Raw genomic sequence first — 20451 nt, 5'->3', positions numbered from 1 at the left:
GGGCCAGTGGGGTGAGCCCCCTTCCTGCGTCCCTCTGGCCGAGGGGGCCACGGGCCAGACCCCAAAACCCTCCTGTGTTCGGGGTGTGTGGGCAGGCATGCACCGTGAGCGGGGTGGGGGGAATGGGGTATTTCTGGATAATTATCTTTCTGTAAGGATAATTTGTCGGTTCAGGGGATAGCTCTGAGGAGGGGATGCCAGCCCCGCTAGCGCATCACCCAGTGATGGGCAGGGGTGGAGTCACCATCAGTGGTGCCCACCGACGTGCTGCACAAAGCTGGTGGCCCGGGGTGGACCATGCGGGTGGGTGTGGCGTGGTGGGAGCCCCTGAGCCCGTGGCCCCCCGACGCCCTCCAGGGTCCAGTCTGGCTGACCCAGCCATTCCCCAGGACAGCTGCTGAGGTCGAAGAACTCAGGGCCTGGCCTCTGTTGGGGAGAAGAGATGGGCATCAGCCAGGAAGCGCCCCCCACCCCACCCCGAACAACCACGCTGCCCCTCATGGACTCCTTCTGATCCCAGCTGCATCCTTGTCAATTCCTGAGGACGATTTTGTACATCCTGAACCCTCATCCCATTTTGGAGGCTTAAATGCTGTGTGTTGAGACCTTAATGTGTCCTGAAGGTGTGTTTGCTGAGGCTCTGTCACATCTTCCTGGGGTGGGGGGGCTGAGCGGTCCCATGGCCTCTATCACTTCCCGTATGTGGATTACTGTGTTCTGAGTTTTTACACAGCCTTAATATGGGTTAGTGTTTGCTGAGTTTCATCGCATCCTACGGGTATATTAGTGTTTGCTGAGCCTTGTCACATCCTGAGGGTGGGCTAGTAGTGTGTGTTGGATCCTAAGCCAGCTGCGGGCCATGCAAATGTACGGGAGGCAAAGTTGGTTCACTATGCCCCGATCCTAGAGCTCTGAGGAGGCCCTGATCCCAGAACCACCTGCATCCTAGCTGCCCCCTGGGTCACCTCAGCATCCACGGTCATGTCCTTGATGTCCGGCCCATCCCTGTCCCACTGCGGGATGGCAGGCAGCTCCGCAGAGGCCCCTCGCCGCTCTCCTTCCGCGCAGCCGCCGCCCCTGCACGGGGCGTCTTCCTCGGGCGAGGCCTGGCTCAGCCGGATGAGGTTGCTGAAGTTGGACTTGGAGCCTGTGGGTGGCTTGCGGGCCTTGTGGTGGCCTGCCAGGCGGCTGCCGTAGAAGGCCAGGATGGGCTCGGGGCCGGACTCGGGCACCCAGCGGCCGGCAGCAGCGGCCTTGAGCGGGGCCAGCACGTCGGGGACGACGTCGGTGCGGGTCTCGCCCCACAGCCCACTCCCCGCCTCTTGCAGACTCAAGTCGTCCAGCTGATCGATGGCCTTTTGCACGACCGGTGCCTTCTCCTCCCGGAACAAAGGCCCGCTGCCCAGACCCACGGTCTCCTCCTCCTCGGCCAGACCGTAGTAGGGGGGCCTGTCTTCCGCGGCATCCACGACAGACATAGGCGTCTTGCCCTCCACCTGCAGGGAGAGGCGGCAGCTGTGCAGCGAGAGCTGGTAGTAGCGGGTGGTCTCATGGGCGCTGCGCAGCTGCTGCATGGACACGAAGGGGTGGCGCAGGGCGGCGCTGGGGCTGATGCGTTCGTGCGACTCCCACGTCAGCATGCGTTTGATCAGCTCCACCATGCTCTTGAGGTCGGCGTGCTCTGCCAGCGCCTCGCGGTCGGGGAAGGTCAGCCGACGGACTGCCCTGCCGCCATTCACCACCTCTATCTGGTCCAGTGACTTGAGCATGTACTTGCGGCGCTCCAGTGGGCGCACCTGGTGGGACGCAGGGTGGGGCAGGGGTTGACATCGAGTCCAGGACTTGGGCCCCAGGTACTTCTGCGGTGGATCCCACATGTGACCCCCCCAGCGTCCATTGGGCCCTCCAGCCTGGCCCAGAGCTCTCTCGTGGCTATGAAGTCCACCCACAGGAACCTGGACTTCCAGTTCTGCCCATGATCTGACTTGGAGCTCCCTTGCATCTGGGGGGGCCACACCTGCTCACTAACACCAGAACCCCTCTAGTCTAATCCAGACCCCTCCTACTGCTGCAGGAAGGACAGCTGACTGTGATCTCTGGTCCTCCTCTTGTCTAACCCAGGGGTCTCACTGACCCAAGTTTCACACCTTGCCCCAGCCCTCCAGTCCTCCCTCGAGCCATGGGTCCAGCCCCTACCAGCAGCTAGCAGAAGGGCTGCCCTAAACCTCTACTGCTCCTTGGAATCAAATCCAGATCCCTCTTGCTGCCACAGCTGATCCCCACATCTGATCCCAGCCCTCAGGCCTCCGAGGAGTCAAGCCCAGACAATTCTTGCCAAATTCTTTAACCACGACCAGCTCGGGAGTTATCAGAGGATCTGCCATATGCTTTCGGTCCCATCTTTGGTCTCGCTCAGACCCCTCTCTCGCTGTGACAGCTCCCACGGCTGGTCCACACTTCCAGTCCTTTCTGCTGTCTCAGCCAGACTCTTGCCACATAAGTCTGATGACCACAGTCACAGAGGTGGCAGACAGGCTGCCCTGACTTCCAGTCCCACCTGGGGTCTCCCTCGGATCCCTCTGGCTGTGACAACCCCCGCAGCTGGCCCTCAAGTTTCCAGTCCTCTCTGAGATCTAACCTAGATTTTTTTCTTGATACGGCAGCTGCCTCGCTGACGGCCCTCACCCCACCTGCCCCCCTACCTTGGTCTCAGCCAGGTAGTCGGCCGAGGACTTCAGCTGCCAGGGGTTGGTGGCGTCGGGGTGAGGGTTGCGCTTGAAGAAGTGGTGGGCCTTACAGGCGGCGTGCAGCACGTGGGGCTTGGGCAGGCCCTGGGTCTCACAGATGTAGCGCACCTGGTCGTACTCGTTGTTGCCTGGGTAGAGGGGCCAGCCCAGGTGCAGCTCAGCCATGACGCAGCCCAGGGACCACACGTCCACCTTCTCACAGAAGGGCAGCCCCAGCAGAATCTCGGGGGCCCGGTAGAAGCGAGACTGGATATACGGCCCCTTGACGTAGCGCACCTCGCTGAATATGCTGGCCGAGCCGAAGTCGATCACCTGAGTGGAGGGAGGGAGGCAAGTGGGCCGGGACAGCCGATCGATCTGAGCCTCCCCGGCCTCTCTTGCCAGTGTCTTTCTGCATCTGCCATCTGACTGTCGCTACATCTGTGAATCTTGATCTCTTGTTTACGTCCCTATCTGTCTCCTCCAGCCTTTGTCTCTGGTTTGCATACTCGTCTCTCTGTCTCTGTTTGTCTCCACTAGAACTTACGTCCATGAGGGTTGAGACCTGTCTCTTTCTCTCTCACCCCATGCCTTGTCCATCAGCAAATCTTGCTGGCTGGGTAGAGGGGCCAGCCCAGGTGCAGCTCAGCCATGACGCAGCCCAGGGACCACACGTCCACCTTCTCAAAGAAGGGCAGCCCCAGCAGAACACCTTCTGTTCTGCCCACTCTGCATCCCAGCCACAGCCCCACCCTAGTCCTGTCCTCCCCCTGGCTAGACTAATGTAAGGGCCTCCTTGCTGGTCTCCCTGTTCCTCCCTCTCCCTCCAGTCTGCTTCTCACATGCAGCCCGAGGGACCCTGTGACCACCTAAGTCAGATCACGTCCCTCTCCTGCTCAGAATCTTCCTGTGGCTTTACCACATCCTGTGATAAAAGCCAAAGTCTTCACCCTGGCCCACAAGGCTCCAACAATCTGCCCGGTCCCCTCTCTGCCCGCACCTCCTCCCACCTTCCCCCTCACTCACCCAGCTGCAACCACACCAGCCTCTCGCTATTCCTTGAACAAGCCGGACACATTCCCAGTTCAGGGCCTTGGCACTGGCTGTTCCCTCTGCCTGGAATGCTCTTCCTCCGGATGTCCACATGGCTCCTCTCTCTCACCTCAAGTCTTTACTCAAATGTCACCTTCTCAGGGAGGGCTCTGCTGACCACACTATTAAAAACAGCACACCCCTCCCTTCCTATCCACCTCCCTAGCCCTCTGCTTTTCTCCATAGCTCTTAACACCATTTCACGTACTACATATTTTTACTTTTGTATGGAGTTCATTGTCTCTCTACCCAACTAGGATATCAGTCCCACAAGGGCAGGGATTTTGTCTGTTCACTGCTGCATCCCTAAATCCCTAGAACAGTGCCTGGCACGCAGTAGGGGCTCAGTAAAGAGTGAATGAATGAATGAATGAATGGGCTTTTTGTTCCTGTCATTCTCTTTCTTTCTGACTCTTGTTGGTATCTCTCTCTTTTCTTTCTTTGCCTCTTCGTCACTTGTCTGTGTCCCTCAACTCTCAGTGTGTCTCTCTGTCCCCATCTCTGGGTCGTCCAACTAGAAGGACACCTCCCTGACACCCAGGTCCTCTTCTGTCTTCACCATCAAGCATTGTTAACACCCCACACGGGCCCCTGGTTCATACAGGTGCTTGATGAACACCTGTTGAACTAACATCGTGAACAACTGAAAGCCCTTGTCTCTCCCGATGCCTCTGGGGCGATCTGCCATTTTTCACTCTGAATCTCTGTGACTCTCTTAGTCCCTCCCTCAGTTTCCCTCCCTGAGTTTCTCTGCTTTTCATTCAGCTATCCCTCACCTTCTATTTGCAGAAGGCAGTATGACGAAATGGTTATTAACCTGGACTCTGAACACAGATGGCTGAGGCCTGAATCCCAGAGAGCTTGACTGACCCTGATCATTCAGTCAACATTCGTGGGATTCATTCATTCACTCCACAGATGAGGTAGGGGTGCCAACACTGGCCAGGTGTTGTAGCTCTGTCCTGTCTGTCTCCTGCTATGTTTGTGGAAAACCTTCCTTCCTTGGGTCTCTAACCCTCCATCTGTTGGGACAGAATGATCTGCCTTTTCCTGTCTCTGTATCTCCCTGTGTCTCTGACATTCATTGAGCACTGACTCCATGAAGGCGCTGTGCTGGGAGATGCCGGGGACACGGTGGTGACCAAAATGCCCCTAGCTCCGCCCTCACGATGCTCCTAGTTCAGAACCATCACCAGACAGAAACAAACCCATAAGCAGACAGAAGGGTCAGAGCCGGGGTGGGGGAATCCAGGGACCTGTGACAGCGCAGAGGAGGTGCCTGTGTGCCCAGCACAGGGTCAGGCCCAGAGCGGGCATTCGGAAAATGTTTGCTGGTGAACAAACTCATGATGAAGGATGCTGATGCCATCCTTCCAGTCGCTCAGGCCAACAGGCTTTCATCCTCCCTCAAGCCCTCTCTTCCTCTCTCACACTTCACATAAGATTTACCAGCAAGTCCTGTTTTAAAATCTACCCTGAGGGAATCCCCTGGCGGTCCAGTGGTTAGGACTCAGCACTTTCACTGCCGGGGCCAAGGTTCAATCTCTGGTCAGGGAACTAAGATCCCGCAAGCCTCGCCTTGTGGCCAAAAAAAAAAAGAAAAAAAAAAAGATCTACCCCAAACCCACCCCCATCCCCGACCTGGACTGGGGCGGTCACCGCGCACTGTCTTCCTGCTCCTGTCCCCTCAGTCTTTCCCCCCACTGCAGCCAGAGGGAGCCTGTGAACACCTGCGTCCAATCACAGCCCTCCTCTGCCCAGGATCCTCCTATGGCTCCACCTTATACAGAATAAAGCCCAAGTCCCCTCTGTGGCCCACAAGGCCCTGTACGACCAGGTCCCATCACCTTCCTGATCTTATTTCCTCCCTCTTCCCCTCAGTCACTCCGTTTCAGCCACACTGGCTTCCTCAGTGCTCCTCAAATACATATACTTGGTCCACTCCTACCTCAGGGCCTTTGCACTGATTCTTTCTCCCAGATGTCGACACAGCTCCCTCCCTCCTTCATGACTTCTCTCAAATGTGACCTTCTCAGGGAGGCCTCCCTGACCACAGAGTCTAAAGTTTTACTCATCACCACCCCACCTCCTCCTCCTCCCTACTTTATCTTGTCTCCTTCTCACTCATATACCATTTTTTTTTTTTTTTTTTGCGGTACGCGGGCCTCTCACTGTTGTGGCCTCTCCCATTGCGGAGCACAGGCTCCGGGCGCACAGGCTCAGCGGCCATGGCTCACGGGCCTAGATGCTCTGCGGCATGTGGGATCTTCCCGGACCGGGACACGAACCCATGTCCCCTGCATCGGCAGGCAGACTGTCAACCACTGCACCAGGGAAGCCCTACCATATTTTACTCGTTTACCTTGGCGACTCTATCTCCTCAACTAGAATGTCAGCCCCACAGGGACAGGACTGGGCCAGAGGAGCTGAGCTAAGAATTGAACAAGGAAGGGGGGACCTCAGGGCTGAGCGGGAGAGGATGTCAGAATTGGGGTGGGGAGACGGGGATTTCAGAGCCAGGAGGTGGGGAGAGCCATCATGGCCAGGGAGGGAGAGACCTCAGGGTTGGGAGGTGGGACAAGGGGAACCTCAGCCTCAGGAGAGCGTCCAGGGCTGGATGGCCACGCTCACCTTGACCCTGAAGGGGCAGCGAGTCTGGTCCACCAGCATGATGTTCTCAGGCTTGAGGTCGGCGTGGATGATGGCTAGCTCCTTGAGCCGGGCCAGGGCTCTGAGCACCTGCAGGGTGACCGTGCGGATGTGGCGGGCAGGGAGGGGCTCAAAGTTGTTCTCCTTCTGGAATTCGAAAAGGTTTTGCTCCAGCAGTTCAAAGACCAGGTAGAACTTGAGGGCGTCGTGGAAGAACTCGAGGAAGCGGATGACGTGGGCCTCCTCCGGGTCCAGGCCCCTCATGCAACGCAGCAGCTTCAGCTCGTTCTTGATGATACGGTTGCGGTAAGCATCATTCTTCAGGATCTTGATGGCCACCATCTCGCCCGTGCTTCGCCGCCAGCCCTTGGCCACCTCCCCGAAGGTGCCCTTGCCCAGCACCTCGATGATGTCATAGCAGTCAGTCTCCGACTGGATGGTGGCCATGGTTCCTCTGCCACCAGACACTGCCCTGCCGCCACCTCCGCCCCACGGGCTCTGCTTCCGAGGCCTCCTGCCCCAACACTGGCCCCGAGGCCTCCCCAGTGGGGGAAAGAGAACCGCACTCGTGCCTCGCCCTGCGAGGTTCACCCCCACCTCCCTGACAACCCCCAGACACCTGGGCCACAGAGCAAGTCTGCCAGGGGGTGCACCCCTACCCCGAAGACCTCCTGGCTTGGGATGAGGGGCCCCAAGCCCCCCTGAATGGGTTCCAGCGTTGCTAAGTGGCTCTGGTTCTGTTGTTGGAGACCTGAGCCCCTGGCTGGAATGGGGGGGTGGGATGGCAGGTAATGCCCCCTCCCCCGTCCAGTGGCGGAACCCTAGAGGGGCTGGACAGGAGAAGGGTCGACGGAGAGGGGAGTCTGATCGTGGGCCTCAGGCATAGAGGAATGGGACATTCCTAAACAGAGGTGAGGAACGGCAGGCTTCCCGAGCTAGGGGATTTGTGTGTGCGTCTGTGTTCAGAAAACAGCTGCCCCTGCCTGTGGCTGCCCTGGGGAGGCGTGGCTACAGGGGGGCCATGTTGCAAAGGGTCTTGAATGCCAGGCTAAGGAGTCTGGACTTTGTCCTGAGGGAACTGGGGAGCCACGGAAGGACTTTGAACAAGGAAGGGCAGGTTCAGATATTTATTTATTTATTTATTTAAATTTTAGCTGCGCCACGCGGCTTGCAGTTTCTCAGTTCCCCGACCAGGGATCGAACCCGGGCCACAGCAGTGACAGAGCCGAATCCTAACCATTAGGCCACCAGGAAACTCCCCAGGGTCAGATCTGAGTATCAGAAAGCTACTGTGTGAAGAAGAGTGGATTGGAGGGGGCAAGAGTGGAGGGCCCCAGCCTGCAGCAGGGCCCAGGTGGGAAGGTTGGGGAGGCGGGGGAAGAGGCAAATGGATGAGACACACAGGAGGCCAGGTTGGGGGGAAGGAGGGAGCCGTGCAGGGCTCTGGCCCTGAGAGGGATGGGACATGGACCGGGAGCAGTTTGGCAGAGAGGGCGTTAGGAAATTTAACATTAAAACGTTTAAAAGGGTATTGAGTGTTGTTGGGTTTTTGTTTTTGTTTTTTTTTGCGGTACGCGGGCCTCTCACTGTTGTGGCCTCTCCCGTTGCGGAGCACAGGCTCCGGACGCGCAGGCTCAGCGGCCACGGCTCATGGGCCCAGCCGCTCCGCGGCATGTGGGATCTTCCCGGGACCGGGGCACACACCCGCGTCCCCTGCATCGGCAGGCGGACTCTCAACCACTGCGCCACCAGGGAAGCCCGGTTTGTTTTTTTTTTAATTTTTATTTATTTATTTTGGCCATGCGGCTTGTTGGAATCTTAGTTCCCAGACCAGGATTGAATCCAGGCCCTTAGCAGTGAGAGCACAGAGTCCTAATCCCTGGACCACCACCAGGGAATTCCCTGTTCTGAGTGCTTTAGAAGCCTTATCTGATCCTTACAATATACATCTCAATACCTCTATTTTATGGAAAAGAAAGTAGAGGCCAAAAGAAATTTTTTTAATGCCTAAGGTCACCCAGGTGGGTGCCAGAGGCAGGTTTTGACCTTGAGCAGTCTGGCTCTCGAGCCAAGCTCTGAACCACTGGACACAACCTCCTAGTGTCCAGGAGACGTCAGGGGGGTGTGCAGAGATGCAGACGTGCACTGGAGGCCCGAGTGGACCCAGGAGAGATTTGGGGAATTATCAGCACAGAGGTGAGGAGTGGAAACCGAGGGGAGGGCGACATGGCCCAGGGAGGGTGTGGGGATGGATGAGGGCCTGGGAGGAGCCCTGAGGGCCCAAGGGACAGGAGGAGAGAGAGGAGGAGTGCGGGAGAGAGAGAGAGAAGAGAGCGCTCAGGAAGGAGGAAGGAGCCCTGAGAAGTCTCAGAAGACAGAAGAGGCCCTGAGCGTGGCCACAGACAGGCCACTGAGAGGAGGAAAACCCCAAATGCTGGGGGCCTGGGCAGGGGGTGCGCACCAGGAACGTAGGTAACTCCTGCCACGTTTGGTGCGCATGAAGAGGAAGCATGTGATGGGTAGTGAGTGACCCAAGGCGGGGTCGGCTTGAAGGAAGCCAAGTGGGGAGTTTGGGACAACTCAAGGGCACTGATCTATAGCCCTTCTTCCTCTAGAATGGGAGGGCGGAGATGTGAAGAGAGTGGAGGAGTGGCTATAGTGGCATCAGGGGGAGATTCGGGACTAGACAGCTTGTCTAGGGCATCTCAGAGAGAAATGGGGGAGCCTGGGGACCCTGGAGGGGGCTTAGGGACTTGGATCCTGAGTGGAGATGGGTCCCTGGAGGCTGAGGTCCAGCCCCAGTAGGGGCTGAGGACCCTGGGACTTAGTCCTAAGAGGGCAGCCGGGTGCCTGGGGTGGAGGCCCTGGGGTTGTCCTGGCAGGAGTGGGTCCCGCAGCACAGACAGAGTTTCCCGCAGAGGGGTCCCGCAGCTGGGTTCTGCTGGGGAACTTCCCCAGCTCAGAGGGCCCTGGGAATTCTGAAGGGCTAGGACAGCCCCCTCCCACCAGGCCCACCCCAAGGCCTCCCAGAGTCTCCTCAGACCAGGGGTGGCCTGTCTCACTGCACAAAGCATCCTTTCAGGCCATCCTCAAGGGACTCCTTTCTCTGCACCCGCGCCCCACCCCCCAACAAACACACACACAGAGGAGACCTGACACAAAGCTACCTCTGGATTATTTTATTCACATGGCTTGGCAAGATACGGGCACTCCTGCCAAAGGGTCAGGCATGGACTCCCCGGCCCTGACCCGGTCAGTCGCCCGCCTCCCAGCCCTCTGAGGGTTAGTGCTAGTTATCTCACACACAAAACGAGGAGGGGGGATGGGAAGACGGGAGGGGAGTCTCCCTCTGCTGAGGGGTTTCAGATGACGGCAGCCTGAGCCCCCTCCATCCTCATGGGGCCTGGAGGCCCCGTCTCCGAAAACCCCACGTTGGGCAGCCGGACCCGGAATCCACCTTCCTCCTGGGCCTTGGGGCTTAGGGACACCCGGGGGAAGCGGAACTTGGGTGACTTCTCCCCTCCAGGTGACTTGGGGGCCGCCTCGCCCTCCTGCCCCCGAGGGGCCTTGGAGGGGGTAGTCAGGCCCACACGGGGCAAGCGGACTCGGACGCGGCCCCGGCGCCCGGAGGCCCCTTCCCCGCAGCCCTCCTCTTCCTCGTCCTCGGGGCTGGGGGAGCCTTCCCCACTGGCCGCCTCGCTCTGGCTGAAGCCCACGCGGGGCAGCCTGAGTTTGGGGTTCTTGGCCTTCTCGGACTCCTCAACCCCCTCCTTGGCCCGTGCCAGGCTGAACCGGGGCAGCCGCACCTTGAGCTTGTGTCCGGCATCCCCCTCGCCCTCAGACACCTGGTATTCAGCATGGCTGCCCACAGCGGGCGGGGAGAGCTCCACGTCAGGCAGCGGGAGGTGGAAGGTGCACTCGGCCCCTGGGGGCTGGTCCCTAGGCCCCTCACCCCCCACCGCATCTCTAGCCCCCAGCGTGGGCATCTTCTGCCTCAGCCCGCCCTCACCTGTGGCTGCCTCACCCGCCTGCCCCTCTCGGCTCAGCCCCACGTCCAGCTCAAGCTGGGGCACTGTCACAGCGGGCATCTTGAAGACACCCTCACCCTCGAGCAGCTCACCACCCACCACCTGGGCTCCAGGTAGAGACAAGGTCACCTGAGGCACCTGGATCCTATAGCCTGGTGTGCCCTCTGCTGGAGGAGGTGCATTCTTGGCCTGCTGCCCGGGGGTGGCACCCAGGTCAGCCTCCCCAAAGCTGGGCAGCTCCACCTGGGGCAGGGAGATGCAGAGCGGCACCCTTGGCCCCCCATCCTGGCCCTCAGTGCCCACCTGCCTGGTTGCGGACATTTGCCCTTCCTCCTGGGCCCCCAGAGTAACCAATTCCACCTCAGGGATCTTAAGCTGCACAGCCGTGGACTCTGGCTTTTCCCCGGGGCTGACTCGCCCCCCCTGGATTTCTGCTTCCTTCCCTCGAGCCAGCCCAAAGGAGGGCATCTTCAGCTTGGGCATCTTCACCCTCGCATCCCAACCCCTGCTCTTGCCCTCCAACTCAGTCGCCCCTGGCACTAGTTCTCCTGCCTCGCTGTCCCGGCCTCTGACCCCAAACTTGGGCAGGCTGAACCTGGGCCCCTTGAGCTTGGCATCAGTCCCTGCCACCTCCGCCTTGCCTGTGGGCAGATGGGAATCCAGGCTGAGCTGTGGGATGGACAGATCGAGGGCGGGCAGCAGGCCTGCCTCCCCCGTCCCTCTGGCCTCCGCCTCGGTGCCCACCCGAGCCTTGGGGAGTGAGATGGCAAACTTGGACACCTTTAGCTTGGCGGCTCGTCCAGCCCCCTCAGCCTCTGCCTTGGTCACCTTTGGCCCCGAGAGTCCAAACTTGGGCAGGGAGAACTTGGAGGAAGGCTTGACTTTCACCTCCGTCACCTCTACTTGCCCTTCCTCAACCTCCACTGTGGGCAGCTGCGGCGTGACAATCTCAACGGAGGGCAACCAGAATGCCATTTCCCCGACCCCTGCTACCACCCCAGGGGCTTCTGACTGCTCCACCTTGCCCATGTGGGCTGCTGGGACCTGCCCCTCCAGGCCGAAGGCCCCGGGCAGGTCTAGTTCTACTGAGGGCAGTGTGAGAGGGGGAACACCCACACGAGCCTCGCTGCCCATCTCTGGCTTCAGACAGGGAAGTGTCCCCAGCTTCCCCAAGACCTCAGCACCAGCCTCATCTGGCTTGCCTCGAGATGGGGACTCTGCCCTCCCTAGCTTGGACATGGTCATCTTGGATATCTTGAACCCAGATTCCACCCCCTCTGCTTCCTCTGCCCTGGCAGCTTTTAGCTGCACCTCTGGAGCCTTGAGCAGCTTCACCTCAGGTGCCTTCGGCAGATGCACATCCGGGACCTTTGGCGCCTGCACTTCCGGCAGCCGCATCTCCGACACCTTTGGCAGCTGCACTTCCGGGAGGTGCACGTCCGGCACGACTATCTCGGGCAACTTGGGGAGTTTTATCTCCGAGACTTTTGGCAGCTGCACCTCTGGGAGTCGCACCTCTGGCACGGCCATCTCGGGCACCTTCGGGAGCTTCATCTCGGGGCATTTCATCTCGGGTACCTTTGGCAGCTGCACTTCCGGGAGGTGCACGTCCGGCACGACCATCTCGGGCAACTTGGGGAGTTTTATCTCCGAGACTTTTGGCAGCTGTACCTCTGGGAGTCGCACCTCTGGCACAGCCATCTCGGGCACCTTCGGGAGTTTCATTTCGGGGCATTTCATCTCGGGTACCTTTGGCAGCTTCAGCTCTGGAACTTTCGGGAGCTGCACTTCTGGCACGGCCATCTCAGGCACCTTTGGGAGTTTCACCTCAGGGACTTTCGGCAGCTGCACCTCTGGAAGCCTCACCTCTGGCACAGCCATCTCCGGCACCTTTGGGAGTTTCATCTCTGACACTTTGGGGAGCTCCACCTCTGGGAGTCGCACATCTGGAAGGGCTGCCTCGGGCATTTTGGGGAGCTTGACGTCTGGGGCCTTGGGGAGCTTCACCTCAGGCCCCTTGGTCTCCTTGACCTCAGGCGGCGAGACCCCGATGCCAAAGGAGGGCATCTTGATGGTGGGCAGCTTCAGCTTGCTCTCAACGGCTTCAGGGGCAGCGGGCCGGGGCTCCAGGAGAGAAAGCCCAAAGGTGGGCATTCGAAGTTTGGGCCCCTTCACCCTGGCCTCAGGGCTGCCCTTGGCCACCTTGGCCTCGGCAACTTCTTTTGCTCGAGCCCCAAAGCGGGGGAAACTGAGGCGGGGCATCTTCAGGGCCACCTCAGGTGCCTCTACTCGGGCTTCCACCTCTGCACCAGGCAAGGCCAGGTCCACCTCCACTGTAGGCGCTGCCACGTCCAGGGTGGGCACCGTCACTGCCGCAGCCCCTTCCCGGGTCTCCAGGCAGGGAAGCGTGGGCAGAGTGGGTAGCGAGGGCAAGGTGGGCAGCTCCACTTGTGGGACCTGGATCCCTCCAGCCGCAGGCTCCACAGCAGGTGCAGCTGGGGCTCCCAGCCCAAGGGTTGGCAAGTGGAGGGCAAAGCCGCTGACTACCTCTGCTGCAGGGGCCACCTCCCCCTTGGGGGCTGCGACCTGGGGGACACCCACCGCAGCACCCGGCAGCCGAGGCCCAACCAGCTCCACCTGGGGAGCTGTGAATCGGGCTCCTGCAGCCCCCTCGGCCTCTGCTTTGGCCTTCCTGGGGGGAGGAGCTGCAGCGGCCAGTCGGGCTACCTGGGCCTCTTCGGCCACTTCTCGGACACGTAGCCGAGGCAGCTGGAGGCGCCGGCGGGTGGGGGCAGCTGGGACAGGACCTTTGACAGCCTCGGCTTTGAGGCCTCGACGCAGACGGGAGAACTTGGGAAAGGAGAATTCGACGTCAACAGGGGCCAGGTCTGCAGGGACCCCCAGGGCCCCGGGCACCACCATCTTCTTCTTCTTCACAGGGGACAGACTCTGGATGTTCTGGGGAGAGAGGAGAGAGGCAGGAGGCGGTGGGACAGTGGGAGGCCTGGGGTGGACGGGGGGAGCCCCACGTGGTTATTTTACCAGGCTGGGGATGTGCTGGATTGAGCATCTTGTCCCCAGAACACCATCCCCACTTCCTGCCTGTCACTGCACCCTTACTGCCCCAGAAGGCGAAGACTTTATTTAGAATCCTACAGTGAATCAACAGGAGTGTAGAAACTGTGACCCAAGACTTCTGGCTCCTCCTCCAGGATTTTCCCCCAAACCCTCACTCTAGAGATGGAGAAACTGAGGCCCAAGGAGGGAAAGAAAGCTGTCAAGGGTCACTCAGCAGTAAATGAGCTGCCCTCAGGCTTGAACCTGGCCTCTCTGGTTCAGGACGCCTGACGAGGTGGGTGAGGGTCCTGGTTTGGGATGGGTGGGTCCCCCTCCCCAGGGAGGAGTTTAGGGGCAGAGAACAGGAGGCAGTGGATGGGATTAGCGCTGGGTTAGTGACAAGACAGAGGGCAAGGCTGGCCCACCAGTGTGGGGCAGTGGGGCTCAAGGCGCAGAGACCGGATCGCTGGGGCAGTCCAGGGCCGCAACCGGGCTAAGCACGCGTACCAGCTTGGCCACCTTGGCCCGCGGGCCCTTGATCTCGTAGCCGGCCACGGTCCCAGGCCGCAGCGCCAGGTCCCCGGTGGGCACAGTGCGCTTCAGGCAGAAGGAGACCTTGTAAGGCTCGGCGCATTGCAGCAGGCGTAGTGCGTCCTCGTACTTGAAGTTCTCGAAGAACACTCGGGCGCTCAGCAGCTGGTCCCCTGCAGGCCAGGTGGAGGTGGGCGGGGCGTGGGCATCTCTCGGCTCCGCCCAGGCCTGGTTCCGCCCACTTCTCTGGAGCCTGTGCAGCGAGGCGCCTCCCAAATTTTTGGCCCCGCCTATACCCGAGCACAAGATTGGGACGCAAAGTTCCTCCTGGTTTGAGGTTCTGACACTTAAGGACAAAGCCACGGCCTCGGCCTTAGCCCCGTCTCCCTCAATGAGCTAATCCAAGCCCATTCAGGTCACACCCCTCCCCTTTCTACTCCCCTCCCCCATCCTCACACTTCGGACACTAACTTTGAATCAGAAGAGAACTTCCAGAAGCTCCCGCCCCATTATTCAACCCTCTGATCCTGTGGCGATTTTCTCCACTCTCTCCCCACGTTATCAATTTGATAAACCATCCCCACTCCTAGCTCTGGTCAATCCCTCCACCACCTTTTCAGGGACACACTCCAGCAATTCTCCCCTCTCTCCCCACGTTATCAATTTGTCCTTCTCGTCTACATTATTCCCATCAGCACACAACATACCATTCTTTCTCCCATAAGAAAGGCTGTCTTGACCTCACTCCTTCTGGAGCTCCTGCCCCATTTACCTGTTCAGCTTGATGGCAAGATTCATTGAGTTGTCTAGCTGCATTATTTCCAGTTCTCCAATTACACTTTTTACATCCCCCCTCCCAGAGCCTTGAACTGCTCCTCTCAAGGTCCCATGCAGTGACCTCTGTGTAGTTAAGTCCAACGGTCAAGTCCCAGACTTCATCTGCTTGAACTCCTGCTTGAGACGCAGCTTCACTCTCCTCTCCTTCATCTACTTGCTTGGCTTGGCTTCCAGGGTGCCACACCTTCTGGAACCTCCCTCGAGGTTCCTTCTCAGCCTCCTGGGATGGTTCCTCCCCATCTCCCAGACCTCTTAAAGACACACAGTCCCAGAGCTCAGGCCTTGGACCTCTACTCTGGTCCATCTACATGCTACACTCATCCCTTTGGGAAGCTCATCCAGATTCAGGAGTTTGAAGAGCATAAATATGCTGACTCCCAAGTGTATCTCTCCAGCCCAGCACTCCCCCACTCCATCCTAGACTCAAATATCCAACTATCCCTCCATATCTCCACCTTGGGATCCACCTCTCATCTGACACATCCAAATTATATTCCTGGTTTTCCTGCAAACAAGCTCCAGCCCCAGTGTTCCCCATTTGTGGGACTACCAACTCCATTCTCAGGTCAAGAATCCCTGGACACATCCTTGATCCCTCTCTTTCCAACCCACCCCATATCCAGTCCTGAAGGCGCTTCGCCTTGATGGCAAAATTCATTGAGTTGTCTAGCTGCATTATTTCCACCTCTCTGATTACACTTTTGACACCCGCTTCCCAGAGCCTTGAACTGCTCCTCTCAAGATGCTATGCAGTGACCTCTGTGTAGTTCAGTCCAAAGGTCAAGTCCCAGACTTCATCTGCTTGAACCCCTGCTTGAGACCCAAATGATATCCAGAATCCAAACCCTTCTCTTCATCTCCAATAACACTCTTTTGGCCCCAAGCATCACCAATCTCTTACCTGGAAAATCACAGTAGCCTCTTTTCCTGCTCCCCATCCTGCCCCCCACCACCCCCAGTCTACCGCTAACACAGCATTTCAACACAGTCAATTCATGTTCTTTCTTCACTCACAAACCTTCCAGATTAAAAGTCAAAGTCTTCCCCATGGCCTATAAAGCCCTCTAAAAACTACCCTTTCTCTTACCTCTCTGGCCCCATCTCTTACTCTACTCTTCACTAACTCCACTCCATCCACCCTGGCTTCCTTGCTGTTCCTCCAACAAGCCAGGCATGCTCCCATCTTGGGGCATTTGCACTGGCTGTTCTCTCTGCCTGGAAGTCTCCTCCAGATGGCCACATAGCTCATTCCCTTACCTTCTTCAGGCCTTTCTGCTCTTCCTGGCTCACCCTATTTAAAAATGCAGCTTCTGGGACTTCCCCGGTGGCACAGTGGTTAAGAATCCGCCTGCCAATGCAGGGGACACGGGTTCGAGCCCTGGTCCGGGAAGATCCCACATGCTGCAGAGCAACTAAGCCCGTGCGCCACAACTACTGAGCCTGCGCTCTAGAGTCCGTGAGCCACAACTACTGAGCCCACGTGCCACAACTACTGAAGCCCACGTGCCTAGAGCCTGTGCTCCGCAACAAGAGAAGCCACTGCAATGAGAAGCCCGCCCACCATTACAAACAGCAGCCCCAATCGCCGCAACTAGAGAAAGCCCGGGAGCAGCAATGAAGACCCAACGCAGCCATTAATTAATTAGTTAATTAATTAATTATTTAAAATGCAGCTTCCGTCCTGGCATCCGTAAGCATATATTGCCTTCTAATTTACTGTGTATTTTACATATTTTGCTTAAATATGTCTCTCCTTACTAGAACGTAAGCTCCATAAGTGCAGAGAGTGTTATCTGTTTTGTTCCCTTCAGTAGCCCAAGCACCCAGAATAATATCTGGAAATAGAAGGCACTTAGTAAATAGTTGTTGCATGAATAAATCGCATCAGCCTCAGCCATGTTACCTAAAATATCCCTTACTAAGCTCCCCTCCCCACCCCCTCCAAGTTGTTAACTCCGCCTCTTTTCTTCAGCCTCAACAACAAAACAATAACTAGCACTTACTTAGTGCTTACCACTAAGTGCCACTTAGCTACTTGCTGTGTTTTCAAACATTTAATCCACATAATAACCCTATGAGATAAGTACTAGAATTAGTCCCATTTTAGAGGTGTAAAAACCGAGGCACAGAAAGATTACAAGACAGTAAACTGCACATCTGGGAGTCGAACCGAGACAATGAACCTCCAGAGCTCCTGCTCGGATCAACCGCAAAGCCGATAGGTAACACAAAGCCCCGCCCCTAGCCCTTAACCCCGCCTCCTGGTCCCGGTACCCAGGGCAGCTTCCCAACCCCGCCCCCGCAGGAAAGCTCCGCCCCATGCCCCCGCCCCACTCACCTTCCTGTAGGCTGAGGCTCCTGGCCGCAGGTGAGTCCTCACGCAGCTCGCGGACGAAGATTCCCTCCTTGCCGCCGCCGGCTACGTTGATGCCACTGACCCCGGTCTGCGCCTCCGTCTCCACGATGATCTCCACCAACTCCGCCCGCCTCAGCTCCTGCGGAGGGCGGCGAGGGGTCGCCATGGGGCGCTAGGGCGGGACTTCGCCCAGAGCCCGCCATTGAGCTTAAAAGCGGCTCTTAACCGGGTCCTCAGGGCACAGGCGCCTCGGCGGGGCTCAGGCAGGTTGTGCGGGCCCACCCTCTCCAGCATCTCCCCTTTAAGTGAGCACGAGGGCCGCTCGCTCAGTGACACCCCGCGAAAGGGTTCAACGGCTCTCGAAGCTCACAGGCCTGGTGGAGCCCCAAAGACCGCTATCGGGAGAGGCGGGGCGCGGGGCGGTGTTATAGAGGAGGGGCGGGGTGGGGAGGCCAGAGGGAACCTGAGTTGCGACTGAGAGGCGGGCCTGACATGAGGGCGGGGCTGTGCCCCCGAGGGGCGTGGCCAGTTAGGGGCGGGGCTAGGGTTGGAGCATTTGCGGATAGAGGACGGTTGCCTGAGAGGAGCGGCGAAAGATAGATGGGTGCGGCTACAGCGTAACCGTGGAGGTGCGGAGGGGACCCATAGTCTGTGGACGGGCTTGAACTATGGGGAGGGGCTTTAATAACAGCAGAACAGGGGTGGGATGGAGGATGGGGTCCCGAAGAAAGGGCCGACCCTTAATGGTGCGGTATGGAGGGGTGCCGGTGGGACTGGCCTCGTTGAAGGCTTGTGTGTGACTGTGCCCCATTGTGGACTCTATGACCCCAAGCCCTGCATAACGCCCATTGGAGAGGGAATCCAGTGAAGAAGGGTGCGTGGGTAATGAGCGGTGGGCTGGCAGACGTGGTATTCCTGGTATTTACTGTAAATGGTGCTGACCTGGCCCTGGCCCAGCAGTGCACTGTGGGATCCGCACCCGGGCTTCCCAGAAGAAACAGTGAAAGGACTCAGTTCCACAACCATCCAGGAACCCAATCTGCTGTGTGTCTTGGGCTGGTGGGGGGGGGACTTTGCCCTCTCTGGACCCATTTCCCTACTGTAAAGTTGGGTAACATGGGTGTACTGGAAGGAGTCTCTGACTGTGAGCTGAGACCTGACGCAACAGACGTGTGAGGGGTTGCTGTAGTGGGTAGTGCATTGAGTCTGGTACAGACTGGGGTTGAGCCCAGGGCTTGGAGAGGGGAAAGCAGGTCTGGCCAGATGCTCCACAGCAGTGGCCCTGGGACTGGAGAGCTGGGTGGAGCATGGTGAGAAGGGGTAGGAAGAGTTGTGGTAGAGGCAGCAGGGAAAAGCATGACCATCACCACCACCCTTAGGCCCTGGGCTAAGCATTTTATGTGTGGCATCTCCTTTCATCCTCCCCGCGGCTTGGGCAGTCACTGAGTAGGACACAAAGGTCCAGAGAAGTGAAGTGACTGCCTAATGCCACACAGCAAGTTAAGCGGTGGGGCCTCAACCTCAGGTCTGTGACCTCAGAGCCCATAGGCCGTCCTGTAGGCAGTGGCCTCCGTGCACTTTACTCCCTGCCTGCCACCCCTCATCCTCAGCTTGACTCCTGTAAAAGGAGACCCACTTTGTGCCTGGCATCCAATGGGATGCAGTCAGTGCTAGTGCCCTGTCTCCATAACAGTGAAAGCCGTTAACATTCGAGGGGGCTTCCTAGGTACCAGGCCCTGGGCAAATGACACAAGTGTGAGCCCTCAGCACCCTCAGAGGTGGGGACCATTGCCCCGTTTCACCGATGGGGAAACTGAGGTTTAGAAAGTTCAGGTCATCTGTTCAGGACTGTACAGCTGAAGTGATGGGGTTGGGATGTAAGCCCATGGGTCCAAAGCCCATGTCTTTAACCCCTACGCCATCCTGCCTCTTCTGATGAAGGGTTTCTACTCTATTTTTTTAAGCTTATTATTGTTAATATAATTCCATTATGCTCAATGAATTAGCTTCTTTGAATCTTAGTCTGTGCCAGGTACTGTGTTAAGCACATTACAAATGTTAATTTTTTTTTCCTTCACAGTGACCCATAAAATAGGCCCTGCAGCTATCTCCATTTCACAGATGGGGAGACTGAGGCACAGAGAAGCCAGGAAGTGTCTCCTTGCTACCCTAGTCCATGCCTCCCACCAAGGCCCCACAAGTCCCCCTTGCAGGATGTGTTGGGCGCTCACCTCAGCACTCTGGCTCCTGGCCTCCATGGCGCTGCTGGGAGTCACCTGGGCCCCAGGCTCCTGCTTCCTCTCTCCCTTCTGCTGCAGGACCAGTTTCAGTTCTGCATGGAGCAGCTGCCTCTGAGCCTGCAGGGGCAGGGATGGAGGCTTGAGGCCAGGAGAGGATAAGAGGAGAAGGCTGGGCTTAAAGGGAGAGGTCAAGGTGGGTATGAGAAGGGAAGAAGGGCCCCCCCCATCCCAGCTGTCCTCTTACCGCTGCCTGGGAACAAGCGCCCCCTCCTAACAGGAGCCCAGCCTGGGGTGGTGCACAGTCGTCTGCGGGACTCGCGCCCTTCCTCTGGGGTCTCGCGCCCTTCCTCTGGGGTCTCGCTGCCTGCCAGGGAGAGACCAGGTCATGAGGCTCCAGACAGGCGAGGGAGGGGCAGGGAGGGGCATGTGGCACCAGCCAGTGCTCACCTCAGGGTCACCTCCAGCTCCTTGGGCCTCCTGGGTCCGGGGCTCTAAGAAGAATAACGTGAGCATTACTATCAGCTAACCCCACTGATTGCTTCCTGAGTGTCTGAGCCTTCCCACACTCTGTCAGTACTCTATCCGCAGGAATTCCCTGGAGGTCCAGTGGTTAGGACTCCGCGCTTCCACTGCAGGGGGCACAGGTTTGATCCCTGGTCAGGGAACTAAGATCCTGCATCCTGCATGGTGTGGCCAAAAAAAAAAAAAAAAAGGGTACTCTATCCCTATAGTGCAGGTGGGGGCACTAAGGCTCAGAAGACCTTTATCCAAGGTGACACAGCAGTATAGCCAGAACTGACTCCTAGGCCTTTCTGACAGCAGAGCCCCTACGCCAACCACCTCAGCTGACTGAGGGGGCCAAATTCACTGTAAAATCATTATATCCACTGCCATGTACTCCCTGTAGGCAAATCACCTCACCTCTCTGTGCCTCA

General features: G+C 58.2%; 2 protein-coding genes across 4 annotated transcripts; both read right to left on the bottom strand.

Moving 5' to 3' along the window:
* Positions 1–14: 14 nt before the first annotated feature.
* Positions 15–7136, bottom strand: HIPK4 (homeodomain interacting protein kinase 4). Its single transcript, XM_022585643.3, has 4 exons — positions 6450–7136; positions 2703–3059; positions 966–1796; positions 15–426 (listed from the first exon to the last, which is right to left on the bottom strand). The coding sequence occupies exons 1-4, from the start codon at positions 6912–6914 to the stop codon at positions 247–249; spliced, it is 1833 nt and encodes a 610-aa protein (XP_022441351.1). The 5' UTR covers positions 6915–7136; the 3' UTR covers positions 15–246.
* A 2495-nt stretch (positions 7137–9631) lies between these two features.
* On the bottom strand, positions 9632–20119 carry PRX (periaxin). Of its 3 annotated transcripts, XM_089902824.1 has the most exons (6): positions 19964–20119; positions 19761–19859; positions 19508–19633; positions 17259–17415; positions 14060–14256; positions 9632–13453 (listed from the first exon to the last, which is right to left on the bottom strand). In XM_089902824.1, the coding sequence occupies exons 1-6, from the start codon at positions 20027–20029 to the stop codon at positions 9830–9832; spliced, it is 4269 nt and encodes a 1422-aa protein (XP_089758950.1). In that variant the 5' UTR covers positions 20030–20119; the 3' UTR covers positions 9632–9829. The 3 variants fall into 3 exon arrangements, with proteins under 3 accessions (XP_089758950.1, XP_022441337.3, XP_022441339.3); XM_022585629.3 differs by lacking the exons at positions 19508–19633; positions 19761–19859; positions 19964–20119 and having other exon boundaries at positions 17259–19273; XM_022585631.3 differs by lacking the exons at positions 14060–14256; positions 19508–19633; positions 19761–19859; positions 19964–20119 and having other exon boundaries at positions 17259–17366.
* Between the last annotated feature and the right edge of the window lie 332 nt (positions 20120–20451).

This window comes from Delphinapterus leucas, chromosome 20 (genome assembly GCF_059928025.1).
Source record: "Delphinapterus leucas isolate spDelLeu-1000000601 "Yukka" chromosome 20, BTC_Dleu_Yukka2, whole genome shotgun sequence".
NCBI lineage: Eukaryota > Metazoa > Chordata > Mammalia > Artiodactyla > Monodontidae > Delphinapterus > Delphinapterus leucas.
This window is presented reverse-complemented; position numbering and strand designations above follow the sequence as displayed.